This window comes from Gallus gallus, chromosome 19, assembly GCF_016699485.2.
Source record: "Gallus gallus isolate bGalGal1 chromosome 19, bGalGal1.mat.broiler.GRCg7b, whole genome shotgun sequence".
Lineage (NCBI taxonomy): Eukaryota > Metazoa > Chordata > Aves > Galliformes > Phasianidae > Gallus > Gallus gallus.
In genome coordinates, this window is record NC_052550.1 from 7,338,290 (window position 1) to 7,356,339 (window position 18,050).

Consider the following 18,050-nt stretch of genomic DNA (forward strand, 5'->3'; position numbering starts at 1 on the left):
CTGAGCTGTTGCAGCCTGAAACCATTGGCCGTGCCCCAGCGGTGCAGGTGGAAGGGAGCAGTCCCTGCCCCACACTGCAGATAGGAGCCCGTGGAACAGCTCTTGGGCATGGGGGAATAGCATCAGAGGAAGGTCACTCGTTACTGAGCCTGGCTATGTAACACGTCTCATGTGATCCCTATGTGAAGCTGTCTCATATCAGCAATGAGCCCAACAATGCGTGCTATGGACGGGACAGCTCTTGGCTGAGCAGCTGGCAATCTCACCTGTAATGGGATTTCTATGTTCTTTTGGTGCACTGGTTGTCTTTTACCTCATAGCACTGAACTGGGAGCCTGACCCTTGCTGAATAAAGCCTCGTTTCACCACGGAAGCCATCTGGGTGTCCCAGGGGCAGTGCATGAAGGGCGAGCCCGGCTGAGTTCATTCTTTATTTGGCATTGTCAGAGCAGCGGTGTGAGCCACGCTCAGCTCGGATCAGTGCTGAGAGCTGCAGCGTGGGCAGGAAGGGGACGCCTGCATTGCTCGGCGTAGCAGCCCGGAGCGGTGCTTCTGTTGTTGGAGCGGCTGTAGGGCCGTTCCCAAGCAGGAGCCGATGAGATGCTGCCGAAGGCTGAACTCTATGGGACGTGCAGGTGCAGACCGGTCCGTGCTCTGCGCATCCATCAGCCAGGAGGGGCCTCGGTCCCCAAAGCCAAGTCCCTGCGCCCCGCTGCAGGTCAGTGTTTGCTGGTCACGAGCTTTATTACAACGCCGAGTGCGAGCACTGCGATGGCCGCGGCCGCCGTCAATCCCCGCCGCAGGATCAGCCCCCGGCTGGGCGCAGCGCCCGGCAGCGCTCCGCGCGGCTCCTCCCTGAAGTTGGCACCCTCCGTCCTGGTGATGCCCGTGAGCACCACGCCGTTCTGCGCATCCATTCCCGCTGTAACGAGATGTGGAGAGCTCACCGTGAACCCCTGCCGGAGATCTGCCCGCTGGAGGCGCGCAGCCGTCATCCCCCGCCCCGGCCGTACCTACGCAGCCCCGCACCGCTGCAGCAGGGAGGTGAGTGTGGGGCGCCAGGGATGGCCCCTTGCTGTGGGGCTCGGGGTTCTGGTGCTGCTCCTCGAGCGGCTGTGGGGTCACTCCTGCACGGCGCTGAGCCTGGGGGAGCAGTGGGGCTCAGCAAGGGGGGGATCCCACCTGCAGTGCCTGTGTGTGTTTTGTATGTCCAGAAATGGCACAGTAAAGGATGTCCCCGGTGCCCCAAAGCTGGTGGCTGGTGGGAACCTCGGAGCTGTTAGCATAGCGGGGCATCTCGAGGCGCATACTGGGAGGAAGTGGAATGTGAAGGAGCATCCGTGGTCCCACACAGAGAGCTCTGGGTTTTGCCATCCCATCCCACCGTGTGGTGCAGCACACAGTTACCTCCTCGGCTGCCTTCCTCCAGTCCATGCGGCAGATGTAGATGAGGAAGCAGGTGCAGAGCATGGAGACGCAGACGAGCATGCTGAGCCACAGCCCTGCCGAGGGCATGCTGGTGTCAGCTGGGCAGACCCAACTGAGAAGGGACAGCGAGCCAAGAATGGGGACGTCACCGGGGTCATGGGAAGGGGGCCGCCCAGCAGAGCTGCAGCAGTGGCTTTCCCCGGGGTGATTTAGGGCACGCAGCAGTGCACTGACTGTCCCAGTGTGCCCCAGTGCTTCCAGTCCCCAGCAGCACTGCAGAGCCCAGCAGAAGGGAGCTGCATCCATCTGGGGGGGTCAGTAGGGGAGGGGACGGTACCTATGACACCAATCCTGGCCACGAAGAGCAGCACGGCTCCCAAGGGCAGTCCCACACCATAGTAACTCACGGCGTTGAGGATGGCACCGAATTTCTGCTTGCCTGTGCCTCTGAGCACCCCACCACAGGCACACTGCGGGGAGAGGGAGAAGGATGGGGCCGAATTTGGGGCTGTGAACCAGCCCTGAATACAAGACTTCCCCTGCCTCCCATCATAGAATCATTAAGGTTGGAAGAGACCTCTAAGGTCATTCAGTCCAACCGTCAGCCATCACCACTGTGCCCACCAAATCGTGTCCCAGTGCTCATTTCTCTTTGCCCCCATCCTGCAGGTTGGGCTCTTTTCAGGCACTCAACACCGAGATCCCCTGCTGAAAGTAGCAGAGCCCCCAGGGACTTACACACATGGCTTCAAACAAGTGGAAGACAACGTAGACAGGCATGACCCAGGCCACCAAGTCGATGATCTCCCTGCAGACAAAGAGCCAGGAGTCACTTTTTGGGAACAACCATCCATGGCCAGGAGCTGGAAGCACTCACTTTTCGTTGGTAAAGATATATCCCAGCACGTCCTTTGTGGCAGCTAAAATGGCCCCTACAGCGATGCAAAACGCCCCTGGAAAGCAAAGCAAGGAGGTGAGTGCATCCTGACGGCAGTGGGGAGCCCGGGGCAGAGAGAGAATGGGGCAGAGCACTGCTGCTGACCTGTGCAGAGCATGCTGGTGGAGGAGGACCTCTTGGCCACCTCGATGTCTCCAGCACCCAGAGCATTCCCCACCTGCACACTGGCAGCTGTGCCAAGCCCCAGGGGGATCTGCAGCCACGGGGGGTAAAGACAGTGGGAGGAGAGACAATGAGCGTCAGGCTTAATTTTGGTCATCTACTCCATGGGAAGGGGAGGCAGGAGCAAGGAGGGACTTGAGCACGGAGAGGGGAGATGTAGAGAATGGAGCTGATTGGAGCTGAGCTTTGGTTGTATCTGAGCTGGGACTGACCCTAGGGAGCCCGATCTGAACCCCAAACCCCCATCATTTACCATGAAGGCAACGACGGACACCTCGTAGATCACAGACTGTGCTGACAGCTCCACGACGCTCAGCAGCCCTGGGGGCAGGAGGTTCAGGTGCTCAGCCCCTGTGATAACCGCAGTGCCCCATCTCACCCTGGCAGCCCTCCCCCAGCTCTGCTGACCTATCAAGAAGCTGCCGATTTCATACGTCCACCACTCGATGCACATCATGAGCATGCTGGGGATGGCCAGGGAGGTGAAGCTGTCCCACTCCAGCAGGCACTCTCTGGACCACCCTATGGAGAGGAGAAGGGATGGAGGTTGGATATTAGGTTGGATAGTAGGAAAAGTTTCTTCTCAGAAAGAGTGGTGATGTGTTGGAATGGGCTGCCCAGGGAGGTGATGGAGTCGCTGTCTCTAGAGGTGTTCAAGAAAAGATGTCACACTGAGTGATACGGTCCAGAACAGTCACAGGCGTGGGTTGGTAGTTGGATGTGATCTTATTGGTCTTTCCAACCTTGAAAATGATTCTATGGAGGAGACGGTCCATCCCGATGGAAGCCAGAATGGCCAAATATCACCCCAGGAGCTATTAGCAGAGCCCCCAGCGCAGCTCTCACGGGCTCCGTGTGACCTCTAGCTGCGAAGCACGCACCTACAAGCTGAGCTGCAATGCTCAGCTCATCCTTCCCGGATCGGAGCACCTGAGGACAACCTCATGCCTACGCCTGCGCTCATCCGGCCGTGGGGCCAAACCCTACAACGCCTCGACAAAGGGCTTCCTTCCTCCCCAGTTAATGGTTACCGTGCTGCGCTCCGCCAACGCCCGCATGCCGGGCTGCCACTGGAGCAGCACAGCGTCCCCAGGCCGAGGTTAATGTTTCCCCTCCAGCATTAACAGAGCTCACTCAAAAGAAGCAGTGGAAGACTGACGAACGCATGCGTAAAGCAGAATCTGGAGGGAGATGCCTTACCTCCCCATGTCTTCACGTGGAGCTTCTTGCCTACAATGTACAGGAACAAGAAAATGGTTTGAGAATACTGAGCGATGGTGTTGGCCCAAGCAGAACCCCTGGAAAGGAAATGAGAAAGGCTGTTGGCATTGTGCTCACATCTCCCCGGGTGTGGGGTGCTGGAGCCTGATGTCCGTGGCAGCACCGGCCGTGGCTGGTGATGTGGTGTCCCCCAAAATGACCTTTTTGTTTCATTTTTCCCCCTGCAGGCATTACTCACACAATTCCCAGGTGGAACACGTAGAGGAAGACAGAGTTGGCGATCACATTGACAACGTTGCCGACGAGCCCGCTCAGCACCACAGGCCACATGATCATCTGCAACAAGGGGTGAACAAGGGCTGCCATCCGCCATGGCTGTGGGAAGACCCCACCAGCCCCCCCCTCCCCGCAGCTTTAACAAGAGAGGAAACTTCTGGCATTGGAGGTATAGCTCCGAGATGGGGACATTGGATGGGACGTCCATTGGGTATAGGGATGGACCTCTCTGGAAGGGCTCTCCGTGGTGTTTTATGGGTGTGGGGTTAGGGGAGCCCTGAGCTGAGAGGAGCCTGGGTGGGCATGGGGTGTGGGACCCACCTGGTTCTGCAGGTACCTGGTCTCCAGGTTATACAGAAATACCGCCTGGAAAGCAAATGGGTGCGTGAGCTGGGGCCAGTGTGCTGGGACAGAGAGGTGCAAAACACATGGCCAGCAGCCAGGGCTTACCGGGAGAGCGGGGACGAATGCCATCACATAGAGCTGGGTTAACCTGGGGGGTACGAGAGGCACGGTCAGCGAGGGACACGGCCACCAGCACCCCACCAAAGCTGGGTCCTCTGGAGACCGCCCAACCTGGAGACTTCGGGGTCCTGGCGGATGAGCAGCAGGAGCTGCTCGATGTTGATGAGCACAGCACAGCAAGGGAAGCAGCAGAGCAGGAGGATGAGGATGGCACGCTGCAGGATCACCCCCACACGCAGCAGGTTTCTGCTGCCATAGGTCTGAGGGCGAGAGCACGGCGTGAGCTCCTGTGCTCCTGGGAAGGGCTCGGTGTTTCCTCTGGAGCTCACTGCTCCCGGTTATGGGATGGCTCGGCAGCACCAGGTGATGCTTGAAACCCCGGTGGGTGGCCCCAGGGCACGTGGCAACGACACCCACCTGCGATATCAAGGTATCACATGCTGAAGACAGACCGTATCCTACAGAGATGGCAGTGACATTTATAACCTGGAAACGGGGATACAAACTGAGAGAAGTGAGTGTTGAATGCTTTTCAGTGAGGAGAAGCGTTCAAAGGAGTCTGAAGCCTCCACTGTCCCCTCTGCCCGCAGGTCTCAGCCCCCCATCCCCATAGCCCAGCCCCACGGCGTGCTCACCGCGATGGCCAGTGTGACGGAGGCCAGCTCAACCTTGCCCAGGTGGCCGCAGAAGATGGAGCTGACCAGGTGTATCAGGAAGATCAGCAGCTGGATCAGGATCTGAGCGTGGGGAGAGGAGATGCCGAGGTTGGAGACGGAGATGGGTGGTGGGGACACCCCCGGGTTAGGGCGCGGTGGGGACAGCAGGGCAGCGTTCGGCGGCCCTCGGCTGCTCCCCTCTCCGGGTCCTTACCAGCGGCCCCGCCAGCACCAGCAGCTTCTTTGCATCCTCCCAGAAGCTGTCTGGGATCAGGCGCTGCATCCAGCTGCGTTTCTGCCCGCGGCCATCAGCTGTCCCCTCGCTGATGCCGTTCTCCTCGGGCCGCTTCATTCTGCCGCTCTGCCAGGAGTGAAACGTTCCCTTTCTCCGCGCTCTGTTAAAGCCGCCGGGTGCCACAACCCCGGCAGGGCGAGCAATGTGTAACCTGGGGGGTGAACTTCAGCCTGCCCGGCTGGGCTGCGTGCGGCCAGCAGCGATGGGCAGGGCAGGGAGCGGGGCTTTGGGCAGCGCAGGTCCCGTGTCCCACTGCGGAGGAGCCCAGGAGCGCAGCGCGAACTGATGGAGGAGCTGAGCCTTCCCAAATCGCCCCTGTGAGCCCTCGTACCCCGCCCTGCTGTGTCCGGTGGGTAAGAGGGTCGTCCTCCTCTTCCAGCAGAGATGGAGCGTCCGTGGGTCCGTCCGCTGCTGGCGGCTGCCTCTGAGTGTTCTGGGCCGTTCTCATCCCAGCGCGGCGTTGGCCAAGACAAACCGGCCCCATTGGCTCCGGCTGTCTGCCCCGCGCGGCGCGGCCGAGTCGGGTTTCAGCAGCGCTGCTCTGCCAGGCCAAATATAGCGCCCTGCCTGGGCCCAGCACAGGGTGCTGGCAATGGCTGGGAGCTGCTGCCCTGGGAGCAGCCCCTGTTCTGCACGGAGCAGATAGTGGCTCCATGCCCGTCCTACTCCTCCTGGGCTGTGGTGCCAAACAACAGTGACTGCAAGCAGGGCACAGCCTGTCGCATCCTCCCACGCCTGGGGACAGCCCACTGAGGCCGTGGTTAATGCCTGCTGTGAGCTCCTCTATGAGCCATGTCACCCACAGGCACCCGGTGCTACGTGCCTTGCGCCGCTGGAGGTGGTGTTTGCAGCTGAGGGCTGAGCACCGTCTGCACGCAGCCTGCAGCATCACTGCGGCCACACCACCACGGGTAGGAGAGCTCACACAGGGCAGGCAGTGCTGATAGCACACGTGGGATCCCCTCGGCAGCACCGCAGGTGGGCACCGCACCACCCTCCCCAGCAGCAGCTGAGGTGCACAAATCCCTGCCTACTTCTGCAGCCTCGAACCCAAAGGCCAGGAGTTCGAGGCCGTGTTTAAGGTTATTCTCAGGAGAATTGGTCATGCACACAAACCAGCACACGCCTCCCCTCGACCAGCTCGGTCGTGCCAATGACCGGGGTCACGTTCACACCCTGTTAACAGCACAACATTTACTCAGAAAACTTTTATTGTATCAAAATCCCACCTTACAAAAGTGCAAAGAAGAGTTGCTCTAGGCTCTGTGCCTGTCATGCAGGGCCGGTGCCCTGGCACAGCAGTCAGCCCTCCTCCAACACAGCGGGCCTTGCACAGCATTGGGCTCCGATATTCTGAGGTGCTGGTGTGCAATGGACCTCTGCCGTTAGCAAATGGTTTGGACAAGTGCTCCCAGCAAGGAGGAAGCAGGACGGCAGCACGAGGTCCCTATCTCCATCCCTGGCCACCCCAGAGGTAGGTGCCAGCCTCCCAAAGCGACATCCCCCAGGCAGTGCTGGAGAAGGGACCAGCTCTGAAGCTCAACCCCTTTAAGAACCATGTGTGTGGGACAAGATATTATAAGCAGAAACGGAGTGAAGTGAACTCTGTAAGGGGCTGAAGGAGAATGACTTCCTGCACCGTCCTCCTGGGGCATCTCCGTGTGCCCTCCTGCACAGTCCCCTGGTGGCACTGCCTCTAGCTGTGGGCTGTCAGGAGCCGGACCAGCACACCCACCAGCAGCACAGCAAGGGCAGCAGCAGCAGCCAGCACCCGGCAGACGATCAGAGCCCTCCATGCCACAGCAGGAGGAACGGGGACATCCGCCGGCTCTTCCTGAGTGATGAGCTGGTGGTCTGGGTGCCTCTCACCTCCTCCCACCATGCAGTCAGGCAGCACCACGGTCTCCACGGTGTCTGTGTCTACAGAGATGTAATCTGTCGCAAGAGAGGTGAGTGCTGGAGGGAAGCTGAGCTGTAAAGCCAGGAGCCCCCATCTGCTCCCCCGTCCAGTCCTGAGGGTCCTCTCCCAAGGCTCAGGTCTGCAGGCATGCTCTGGCTCTCCCCTGGAGCAGCCAGGATGGTGATAAGGGTAATGGGGACCAGCAGCAGACAGTGTGCTCCTTCCAGCTATCGGGGCTGGAAGGACAGCCACCATCTGCCATGGCTGTGAAGGAGAGGAAGGGCTGGGTGGAGGATTTGTGCTTCTATGAGGCGTGGTTACGTACCTATGGCAGATGTTTTGTTAGCAGCTGTGCCATTGGAGTTCACATCTTCCAGCTGTTTTTTCAGACCAGCTCGGACTTGAGCCTAAAAGCACACACAAAAGAGTTGTTCTCAGAGCAGAGATGTGCTGCCCAGCCAAGCAAGCCCGAGCCTCCTCCCTGACCCTCCCAAAGCAAGCATGCTCAGCACCAAACCGCTCCGGCACTACAGAAGAGGACAGATCTGGTATCACTTTAGCTCCCCACAGACAGCTTTACTGCTATCCTGGGGCAAAAACTGGCTTAACACCTACTAAGAGTTACTGCAGGGCAGCACCAGTCTTACCTCTTCTGCAGCTTTCTTCCAATCCATGCGCATGACAAAAGCAGAGAAGGAGAGGGATTGCAAAGAGATGCAGACGATCATCCCTACCCACAGACCTGCCCAGGATGGAAACGAACTTTAGCGAGTGCTGATGGAAACCCCCACTGCTGCCAGACACGGCCCAAATGCCATCCACAGCCAGACCTGCACAGCTGAGCAGGGGATGCACATACCCAGCACTCCCATTTTGGCTGCAAACATCAGCGAGATGCCGATGGGCAAACCGACAGCGTAATAACCGACAGCGTTGGCGATGGCACCCAGCTTCTGCTTCCCCGTGCCCCTCAGCACACCACCACAGGTTGCCTAAGGAAAGCAGGGAGGGAAGAGGGAGGACGTGAGAACTACAGAAGGGTTGTTTTGCAGCAATGCCAAGAGGCACCTGCAAGCACAAGGGGATGCTGAGGTGCTGTGGGTGATGCAAGCTGCTGCTGTGACAGCTTTTTCAGCTTGCTTCTCTGTATCACTGTCATAGATCAAAAAAGAGCTAAAGGCAGCTTTGCACTCTCCGCTGTACCCCCGCTTGCAGAGAGGAACTGCTCCCCGTGCTGGGATACTCACTGCTGCTGCATCAAACAAGTGGAACGGAGCAAAGATGATCATCACTTTGGACACCAACATAACGATCTCCCTGTTGGAAAGATGTACGCACTGGTCAGGGAAAGCAGCACAGTGTGCTCTCAAGGCACTCTGACCCATCTGCAAAGCCTGATCCCAGCCTCTGGGCTGCTCCTGGGCAGGTCGTGTTACCCAGAACAGTAACAAAGCTCCAAAGCAAGCTGCCAACCCACCTGTCGTTGGTGAAGATGTAGCCCACCACATCTTTGAGGGTTCCCAGTAACGTTGCAACCACCACAGCAAAAACTCCTAAAGAGAAGGAAGTAATTGAACCTCAAAGGCTGCACACACTGCTCCTGAGCAGGTCCAGACCTCAGGGGCTTCGTGTGATGGGGACAGGGCTCGGCAGACCTCCAGGTATTACTGCAGAACAGCACAAGGCTGCTGTCCTTACTTTTCCCCTAGATCCTCTTTCCACCACCTGGAGGTGGAAGACAGAATGCTAAATGGTGTTTTAACTACCACAGCCTTCGCACTGGGTTCCTAACGGTGCTCAAGAGCCAGGGCCTCACCCTGCCCAAACAGAGCATCTGACCAAGTGGGCTTGGGCTGCTGGGGGATGGTCACCGGAGGGTGGGGATGGGGATGAGAACTGAACCTGCTGCTGCTAATGCTTTTATTCCCCTCTGCAGGGACCTGGGCTGACCTGCACACAGCACAGCAGTGATGCAGGATGTCTTGGCTTGCACGACGTCCCCCGATCCCAAAGCATTGCCCACTCTGACGCTCACGGCCACGCTGAAGCCCAGAGGCACCTGATTAGCAGCAGATAAAGAAGAGGTGAGTGCCAACAGCCCGCAGCAATTGTCTTCCCCAGTAGGGAACCTGCAGCCGATCCCAGTTTTATGCACCCAGTCCTTACCATGTAGGCTGCAGAGGAGAGCTCGTAGATGACAGACTGAGCACCCAGTTCCACCACACTGAGCAGCCCTGGGAAAGATTCACCACTTTGTTAATTAGGTCAAAATTAGCTGCATTAACTTTTCCTTTGCTGACAAGGAGGCAGTGAGTACAGGGTTCCCATCTAACACATGCAGCAAACTGCAGAACCAACCCCACAATGGGGGCTGCTGGCAGGAGATGCCCAGGGACATGCTCAAGAGACAGCAATCAGAGCAGGCGTGGCTGGAAGGTGCCCTGCTGAGCCACAGAAAGAGAGTTTGGACTCACCTGCCAAGAAGCTCCCAATCTCAAAGGTCCACCACTCAATGCACATCATGAGCATGCTGGGCAGCGCCAGCTGGATGTAGGAGCCCCAGTCCAGGAGGCAGTCTCTGGTCCAACCTGCAGCGTAGAGGTGAAGGAGCATGAGAGCTTTCTCCTCCTCCTCCTTGCTGAATGGGAGCCACGAGGTTATGTGGACACTCTAAAGACAGCATCCCACCACAGAGTGGCTTGGGGCCACAGTGAGGGGCCTGAGGTCACGGCTACAGCCTCTCCCACTGTGAGGAGATGGCAATCCCTTCATCAGACCTACAGCCCGGGTGCTGGTGACAGTGCCAAATCCCCAGGGCCACGCACTGGTCTGTTGAAGGGTTAAGCTCTGAAGAGTACCTCCCCACGTCTGCACGTGGATCTTCTTCCACCACACGAAAAGGAAGAGAAGGATGGCCTGAGTGTACTGAGAAGCAGTGTTGGCCCAGGCTGAGCCCCTGGGGAGAGAAACAGGCAGATTGTAAACAACACCCCCACCCACTTTTCAGCTCCAGCAGACCTGGTGGCAAGCACCTGTCCCTTGCTGCGGATATGGACCAGACCCCCAGCCCCATCCCTGGCCTGATCTTTCCAAGCTGACTGGCTGGGGACAAAGGGTTGCTACACGTGGCACCCAAGATAAACCCCCACAGCCCCAGGCAAACCCCTGCACACAGAGAGAGGCCGTCACCACCTCCGCTCACACTTACACCATGCCCAGCTTCAGTGCATATAGGAAGAAGGCGTTCATGGCCACATTGAGGATGTTGGCTGCAATTCCTGTCACCACCTGAGGCAAAATGATCGCCTGGAAGACAAGCAGAGACTTCAGAGTTTGCTTCTCCAGCACTGCCCGAGATCCCAAGCCTGCAGCCACCACCCCAGCTACCATCCAGCAAACACTGGGAAGACCTTCAGCAGTGTCTGAGGAGAAAGCCGGGAAGGTGGCTCCTGTTTCAGGTAAGATCAGATTGTATTAGACATGCAGAAGGCAGCATGCAGGGCTCAGCAGTTGGTACGGTCAGCTCAGTGCAGAGCTCAGAGGTGGCAGCAGGAGAATGGAGCAACCCAAAGGTGATCCCCACAAGCTCCTCCTGTCCCGCAGAGCCAGCTGGAGGCTGTGGATCACACATTCCTCAGCCCAGCTCTCCCCAGGACAGGATGAACTTAGATCTCCAACCTTATCCATGTTCCTAGCAGCTGGCCCAGAGCCCGGTTACACAATAAATACCTGACTTAGTAAATATCTTGTCTGCAGCTGGTACAGAAACGCCGCCTGCAAGAGTCAGAATTCATGTGGTCAGCACTGCTGTACTACGGTCCAGTGGCCAGCTACAGTTTAACACCCACAGCGAGGTACTTCCCACAGCTCCTGCATGGCTGTCAGGGTGCCACAACACGGCACGCTGCCCACAGTCCCTCCCGTGCCTATGCTTGATTTTAACCTTGGAGAACAGCCTCAGCTTAGAGGAGCTTCTCCAGAGAGGCAGATAACAGCTGGGAGCCCAGCGGCTGCATGCCTGTGAGCTGCAGCCTTTATCACAGAGCTGATTGAGCTCTGCAGCACTCAGTTCCAATGTCCAGAGCTTGTGACTTGTTGTGCAGAGACGTGGCCTGCAGTAAAAGCCTCTGCACACTAATACGAAGGAATGCATGTTTGCTGGTCCAGCAGCTGCTGGCCAGTGTGTGTCCATTAAGGCTTAAGAGGCACATTGTAAAACTCCAAATCGTGCTGCCTTGTGATCCACGGAGCAAGGACCCTTCCTCCTTTCCCCACGTGTTACTGAGGGATGCAGAGCTTCTAAAAGCTTTAGCAGCAACTTACAGGAAGAGCTGGAATAAAGATCATCACGTAGACCTGCGTTAACCTGGGAAGAGAGATGTTTACCCAGTTAATGAGGCAGGAAAGCAAGAGCCAAACCAAGCAGAGTTGTATTTGAGCTCCACAGAGCTTTGACTTCAACACTAGGCAGTAATCCAGGCACAGCCAAACGCCCAATGCAGATGGGCCTGACCAAGGGGTTTCAGGGCCTGGAGAGCTTAGACCTGCTGTGCTGCTGACCAGAGAGGGGTCACATTCAGTCTCACTCTGACCTGGAGACCTTGGGGTCCTGCCGGAGGAGCAGGAGGATCTGCTCAGTGTTGATGAAGATCGCCCAGCAAGGAAAGCAAAACAGCAGCAGGATGAGGATCCCTCGCTGCAGGATGGTGCCCACTTGCTTCAGGTTTTTGCTGCCGTATGTCTACGTGAGGACAGAGGGCCAAAGTAAGAGCTGTGGGGAGCCAAAGGGTCTGGGCAAATGCTCAAGGCTGGGGCTGCAATGTAATTTCCCTTCTTGCTCCCAGCAGTGGCCACCATCAGGCTGGTTGGGTTTAGCCGGCTCTCGGGTGGACTGTGCTTCCCTCTGCTACCCCCCCTCCCCATCTTTTGTGCCCAAAACCACGCTGCACGGGAGGTGAGACGCTGCCAACCCAACCCCAGCAGTAACAAGGAAAGGGGAGCTGCCACCAACCTGGGACATGAGCGTGTCACATGCCGAGGCCAGGCCAGAACCAACGGAGATGCCGATCACATTGATGACCTGGAGGAGACGCTCGGGTAAGTGAGCATCACAGGGAACGTGGCCCAAAGCACCGCGTCCCTCCCAGCTGGGAAGGGAGACCGTCCTGCTGTGAGTTTTTTGGGAAGCTTCCAGACTTCCTCTGTTTTTCACAATAACAACGTTCATATTACCTGAACGGTCTGTTCCCTGTTACGGATGTGAAAAGGAACATCCAGCCAGGGATGAACGGCCGAAGGACTACAGACAGTGCAGCTCCCCACTGCACACACACAGCTCGGTCTGCCCAGCTGCTGGCCTTGCACAGCCGCTGCTGCTCAGCTCACATCTCCTGCCTCTGCCCAGGGCAAAGGAAGAACAGCTTGGTGGATGCAATCTCCGTGTTGCATCAGGCTGTGCGCAAGGAATCCTCAGATAAGCATTCCTCCGGGGCTTTTCTTTTTCCCCTTCTTCTTTTCTATTCCCCTTTTGCAATGTCTCACCATTGTCGTGTTTCAAATCAGAGGATAAGCAGAGCAATACTTACAGACACGGCCAGCGTCACAGCATCGAGCTCAGCCTTCCCCAGATGGCCGCAGAATATAGAGCTGACCACGCTGATCAGGAACCCCAGCAGCTGGGCTACAAACTAGAATGGGAAGAGGAGATGGAGAAGTGAGCGCCGTTGGGACAGAGGAGCACCGCCCTTCCCCAGCAGCCGGGCCATGGCTGGCTGGGTTTGAACCAACTGCAAGCTTCCCCCAGGTTGCTGCAGGCTTTGTCCTCAAACCCCAGTGGTACTTTGGTGGTACAGAGCCAATCTGCCAGGTGTCCTTGTTTAGCTGAGGTTTAATGGCTCCCCTGGAAAGCCTCTTTTCCACCAGGACAGCTGAGTGGAGAAGGAAAATGAAGACTCCCAATGCTTTTTTTTGCACTTCCATGCAGCCGGGGAAAGCTCAGCTCCCCAAAACAGTGTCCTCTCCTCCAAGTCTGGCCTGCACCTTCCTCTCAACCAAGGGTTGGTGATACTGTCACAGACAGTGAGCTCAGGACCTCATTTTCTTTGGCAAGAGGTCAATTCCAATGCAGCATGGAACTGCTGGAGGAGGATGGTGAGAGCAAAAGACCCCATGGCAGTTGGGTACGGCTGGGGGGGCCGTGCCCGGGGGCTGCTCACACTCCTGTCTCCCTTGCAGGCTCCAGAGCTGCTGAACAACTGGCTCCTGGGAGGTCTGAGGAAGAACCACCAAACCTCCCACCGCTGCCTGCAGATGTTGCATCGTCTCAGGCCTCAACACGTCCAAGCAGCTGTGAGTAACCCCTGCAGGAGAGCTCTGCACCTCTGTGACTGCTCCAGCGCAGGGCTGGACACGAAAAGCACACGAACTCATGAGAGCTACACCTGGCAAACAGCACCAGGTTTGGTTTGAGGTCCTCTGTGCCCACCAAGCAGGGGATGGAAGCGTTGAGGGGCTGACGGGCACCGCTACAGGAACAGAAACCGCCGAGACTTCCTCCGCTGCACCGTCGCATTGGGGCCACGTGAGTGTCAGTGAGGACATCTGAGGTGCTCCGCTCGGTCCCCGTCTCCCAGGAGGGACGGAGGGCTCAGGACGCACAGCATTGGCTTAGATGGATTTTCAGCCCAAACCAGCAGGAAGGCCCGGGCTCCCAACGCACCGCCGGCGGAGGGAGACGGCCGGGAGGGAAGGAACGTGCCGCGCTGGGTGATGGCGAAGGGATGAGCCCCGTCCGTGCTGGCAGGCAGGTGCGGGCGGCACCGAAGCGGCTCAGAGCAGCGGAAAAGCTCCGCGGAAAGCTCCGTTCGTTCAGCCCCCCCCACCCCGCGCCCCGCGCCGCTCCCCGCCCCGCAGCCCCGCAGTCCCGGCTCTCACCACCGGCCCCGCCAGCCGGGCCAACTCCCCGCTCTCCCGCCGGACCCCCGCGGGCAGGAGGCGCCGCGCAGCCCGCAGGCACCGCGCCGTCAGCCCGCCCGTCTCCGCCATGGGGCCGCACCGCCGCTCCGCCGGGGCCGCCCGTCCGCCCTATGGGCACGGCCTCCCCGCCCCCGGGCCGTGGGGCTGCCGGCTGGGGGCGGTGCGGGTCGGCACGGAGCGGGGAGCGGGGCTTGGGGCCCGGCAGCACGCTGAGACATCTCCTCCCCCCCACCACACTCACGTGTAGGCGGAGTCAGAGCCCAGAGGGGCTTATGGGGGGGTACGGAGAACCCTACGTGAGGATCCCCGTGTCTGTGCCCCCCCTCCCACACGAAGGAGGATGTGGGTTTGGTGGTCAAGGTTTGCCCATCGAAGACAAAGGGATTTCTCAGCACGTGCTCCAGGATGTCTCCCCTGCCATCAGCACCCTATGGATTCCCCACCAATAGGGGCACCTGGGGCTTGTCATAGAATCACAGAGCCGTTCAGATTGGAGAAGAAGACCTCTAAGAGCCCTAATTCCACCCCCAGCACCACCATACCCACTGACCACCTCTCTCAGTGCCACATCCCCACGGTTCCTGAGCACGTCCAGGGACACCCCCACCTCCCTGGGCAGCTGTGCCACCACCTGACCACTCTTGCAGAGAAGAAATGTTTGCCACCATCCAACCCTGAGCATCCCTCGGCACAACGTAGGGCCATCACCTCTCATCCCCTGAACCGGGGATCCCCCACCCACCTGGCTGGTGCTGCCAATGGTGGGACCACACCTGGGCTGGGGTGCCCAGAAAGGACCATACTTTGGATGGGAGCTCAGGTTGTTATGTGGGAGATGTGGAGTCACCACCATCCCTGGTGGTTTTCAAGAGCAGTGGAGATGTGGGAGCTTAGTGGGCACCGTGTGGATGGGTTGATGGTTAGACTGGATGATCTTTTCCAACCTTAATGATTCTATGCTCCTACAGAGGTGAAATTCTGCCTATGTACGTGCAGGTGCTTGGAACCAAGCAGCTGTCCCCAAATCTAGTTCCAACATATGGAAAATTACAGTGGAAAGGGAGGATTGCTTATACCTATAAGCCGTAGCTGCTTATACCTTGTCTCAGTGACCTGCAGCTGTGATGTCAGCTCCCAGAAATGTAAAGCCTCGTTAATGTTTCACCTTCCCCTTTGCTCCTTTGGCTCAGGTGTGACATCACACAGTGCTGTGCAGCAGTGGTGAATCATAGCCTCCAGGACTTCATGTGCCATGAAGAAATGTGGGCACCGCAGGTCGCCAGGGTGTCTGATCCCACTGCGAGCTGATCCTGGAGACTGCAGGAGTCTGTGCTGCCTGCAACCATGAGCCTTTTGGGCAGCTGTGAAGAAATAGAAGTTGTCAGCAGTGAATGATGAGAGTCCCTCCTGGCAGTCACAATTCCACTGCCTGATGGACGGAGGGGTCCTGTGGCGCCTGGAGGGGACAGATAAGGCTCTGGTGGTGCCGTTCAGTCCTCAACAAACTGAGTGTGTGGGTCGCTATGATGTTTGCTGTGATCCTGATGGGACAAAAGAAATCCCGTGCTGGCAAAGGGAACCAACAGAAACCTGGGGAAAAGGTCTGGGAAAAGGATAAAGCCTCACTTCTTCACGTTCAGAGGGGACCTACAGTTGTTGGGCGAGATGACCTTGGAGGTCTTTTCCAATGTTAGTGGTTCTTTGCAGTGGAACCTGAGGGCTCTGGGCTAATGGAGAGCCAAACACGCATAGAGGGGCTGTGATGAGGCTGAGCCTCGTGCCAGCGTGTTTGCTCCATCCCTTTCCATAGCAGGGACACGGACGGTGCCAGCTGCCCCACTGTATTTGTGGGGCCCATCTGCTGGAGCCCCAGCCAGATGGTGAGGGTCAAAGGTAGGCTGGCCTCGAACCCGGCTCCCCCAGCAGCCCGGATGTGTTGCAATAACAGAGAGAAGAATTCAAAGGGTCAAATTCCTCCGGAGTGTAACGTCACTGAATGTGAGCAGCTCAGACGTCCAGCGATGCGCTCAGGCAGTCCGGTACCTTAACAGGGACACGTTTAAGGGGATCAATGTGTGACTGGTGAGGAATGAGCTGGAGCACACAGCTGGGCTGCCCCGCGTGAGCTGCTTCCAACAGCCGGGACCTTCTCAGCCACGCTGATGTAAACCCACTGCGCAGAAGATTCCCAGCAGCGGGCCTTTCCTCTGCAGGTTTCCAGCGGAGTTTTCCTTCGCAGAGTTTTCTCCAGATATGTACGTCCATGTTCTGAAACTCAGCCAACATCCTGCTACCAAAACAAACCCCACAACTGCGCCGTGCCTGGAACCACTACGACTAAGAGCTGCCATATAAGAAGGAAGTCAGAACACAGCGGGTTGGTGTCAGACACTCATCTGTCTGAAGAAAGCCCCTTTCTTTTAAGGGACCTTGCTTGTTGCTGGCTGATGCCCAGATACTGTGGAGAATCCACTCCCCCCCAGAGTTCAAAATACAGCCAGATGAGAAACTAAAGAGCCTTTTTGCAATGAAATTGAGCTTTATTTAAGCATCATAGCCTATGAGTGCGTGGTCAGAGCTGCTGGCTGGCCACGGATGGATGGAGCACACAGGGTTGGGACTGCTGTAAGGGGACGTCCCAGGGCAGCCAGCTTCAAACAGCTCTTCGCATGTAACCGTCTGACTGCTGAGAAAGATGCTGTTTGTATATATATATATTTAGCAAAACATGCTAATGATTTTAGGCTACAGTGACCCCAGCTGCAGGGCAGCCTCTCTATTGGGTACACAAGGAGAGGTTTTCTGTTAAAACTCACACGAGCGTTCTCATGTTTCCCCATGTACCCAGCACTGGTGAGGCTGCACCTTGAGTGTGCGTTCACTACAAGAAAGACATGGAGGCCCTGGGATGCTTCCAGAGAAGGGCAGCAGAGCTGTGAAGGGTCCGGAGCACAAGGCTTATGGGGACCCTGGAGCATAAGGCTTATGGGGGACCCTGGAGCATGGCTGAGGGAGCTGGGATTGTTCGATGTGGAGGAGAGGAGGCTCGGGGGAGCCCTCATTGCTCACTACAGCTCCCTGAGAGGAGGCTGCGGTGAGGTGGGGGTCCTCTGCTCGCAGGTAACAGCAATGGGGTGAGAGGGGATGGCCTCGCGTTGCGCCAGGGGAGGTGCAGGTTGGACGTAGACACTCGAAGTTCATCCTGCAGGTCGCCCGGCTTCTTCGGACCCGGGTGGATTGGGGTTCCGCTGCTGCTTGCGCTGCCAGCTATTGATTAACGGTCAGAGCATCCACAACGCAGTGCCCGCTAAGGGGGAGGGATGGAGGACCCGGCCGCAGTTCCGCCCGCAGCCGCGCGGTGGCGCCAGAGGACCGAGCAGTGCGCTCCGTGCGGGGCGGGGGGGGTCGGGCGGTGGCAGCGGGGTCCCCTCCGCAGGGTTTCACCGTCCGACACCGCTTTGGGACCCGTCGGCTTCACCTTCCCTTGCGCCACGCGTTCCGTGTTTCCTCTCTTGGGGAAAAGACCCCCAAAAGCACCGACTGTGGGGAAACCAACCGAGGTCACCGCAAAGATTTGAACCTCCAATACATTCGTGCCTCCTCGGGGTGATACCCCCCCCCGCCCTATGGGGCTGCAGGTGGGCTGCCAGCCCTTTCCTCCTTTGCTCTGGCTGCTCTTTAACAGCAAGAAACGCTCTTTAGTTGCTCCGTGTC

The 18,050-nt window shown here is 58.0% G+C and overlaps 2 protein-coding genes and 2 long non-coding RNA genes across 9 annotated transcripts; 2 read left to right on the plus strand and 2 right to left on the minus strand.

Annotated features, from left to right (window-relative positions):
* Positions 1–417: 417 nt before the first annotated feature.
* SLC47A2 (solute carrier family 47 member 2) lies at positions 418–5,896 on the minus strand. Of its 2 annotated transcripts, none has more exons than XM_046902397.1 (18): positions 5,793–5,896; positions 5,381–5,561; positions 5,146–5,247; positions 4,928–4,996; positions 4,622–4,770; positions 4,496–4,538; positions 4,367–4,411; positions 4,008–4,105; positions 3,749–3,846; positions 2,957–3,070; positions 2,802–2,869; positions 2,471–2,579; positions 2,306–2,381; positions 2,167–2,236; positions 1,766–1,898; positions 1,408–1,502; positions 1,014–1,143; positions 418–922 (listed from the first exon to the last, which is right to left on the minus strand). In XM_046902397.1, the coding sequence occupies exons 2-18, from the start codon at positions 5,516–5,518 to the stop codon at positions 720–722; spliced, it is 1,740 nt and encodes a 579-aa protein (XP_046758353.1). In that variant the 5' UTR covers positions 5,519–5,561; positions 5,793–5,896; the 3' UTR covers positions 418–719. The 2 variants fall into 2 exon arrangements, with proteins under 2 accessions (XP_046758353.1, NP_001129151.1); NM_001135679.2 differs by having other exon boundaries at positions 424–922; positions 5,381–5,527; positions 5,793–5,878.
* LOC121107276 lies at positions 3,712–6,866 on the plus strand. Its single transcript, XR_005841025.2, has 2 exons — positions 3,712–4,214; positions 5,101–6,866. It is a non-coding gene; the product is annotated as an uncharacterized LOC121107276 (long non-coding RNA).
* On the minus strand, positions 6,655–14,424 carry SLC47A1 (solute carrier family 47 member 1). Of its 3 annotated transcripts, none has more exons than XM_046902398.1 (18): positions 14,295–14,424; positions 12,947–13,048; positions 12,594–12,757; positions 12,373–12,508; positions 11,954–12,102; positions 11,685–11,727; positions 11,091–11,135; positions 10,570–10,667; positions 10,220–10,317; positions 9,836–9,949; positions 9,528–9,595; positions 9,312–9,420; positions 8,839–8,914; positions 8,609–8,678; positions 8,221–8,353; positions 8,009–8,103; positions 7,687–7,768; positions 6,655–7,396 (listed from the first exon to the last, which is right to left on the minus strand). In XM_046902398.1, the coding sequence occupies exons 3-18, from the start codon at positions 12,632–12,634 to the stop codon at positions 7,158–7,160; spliced, it is 1,596 nt and encodes a 531-aa protein (XP_046758354.1). In that variant the 5' UTR covers positions 12,635–12,757; positions 12,947–13,048; positions 14,295–14,424; the 3' UTR covers positions 6,655–7,157. The 3 variants fall into 3 exon arrangements, with proteins under 3 accessions (XP_046758354.1, NP_001025891.3, NP_001384472.1); NM_001030720.4 differs by having other exon boundaries at positions 12,373–12,441; positions 12,594–12,813; NM_001397543.1 differs by lacking the exon at positions 12,594–12,757 and having other exon boundaries at positions 12,373–12,441.
* On the plus strand, positions 8,352–14,273 carry LOC107054806. Of its 3 annotated transcripts, XR_005841022.2 has the most exons (7): positions 8,352–9,022; positions 9,298–9,445; positions 10,369–12,125; positions 12,206–12,458; positions 12,629–13,511; positions 13,596–13,709; positions 13,813–14,272. It is a non-coding gene; the product is annotated as an uncharacterized LOC107054806 (long non-coding RNA). The 3 variants fall into 3 exon arrangements; XR_005841023.2 differs by having other exon boundaries at positions 12,209–12,458; positions 13,596–14,273; XR_001469467.4 differs by having other exon boundaries at positions 13,596–14,272.
* Positions 14,425–18,050: the final 3,626 nt, after the last annotated feature.

Bases quoted from the DNA above. Each gene is read 5' to 3' on its own strand.
- SLC47A2 (XM_046902397.1), bottom strand. From the start codon at position 5,518: ATGAAGCGGCCCGAGGAGAACGGCATCAGCGAGGGGACAGCTGATGGC. The intron at 4,412-4,495 runs GTAAGCCCTGGC...TTTGCTTTCCAG, and splicing joins CATTCGTCCCCGCTCTCCCG to GCGGTATTTCTGTATAACCT. The intron at 1,144-1,407 runs GTAACTGTGTGC...CTGCTCCCCCAG, and splicing joins GGAGGAAGGCAGCCGAGGAG to GCTCAGCGCCGTGCAGGAGT.
- SLC47A1 (NM_001397543.1), bottom strand. From the start codon at position 14,405: ATGGCGGAGACGGGCGGGCTGACGGCGCGGTGCCTGCGGGCTGCGCGG. The intron at 11,136-11,684 runs GTAAGTTGCTGC...TGACTCTTGCAG, and splicing joins TCTTTATTCCAGCTCTTCCT to GCGGCGTTTCTGTACCAGCT. The intron at 9,596-9,835 runs GTGAGTCCAAAC...AATCTTTCCCAG, and splicing joins GATTGGGAGCTTCTTGGCAG to GGCTGCTCAGTGTGGTGGAA.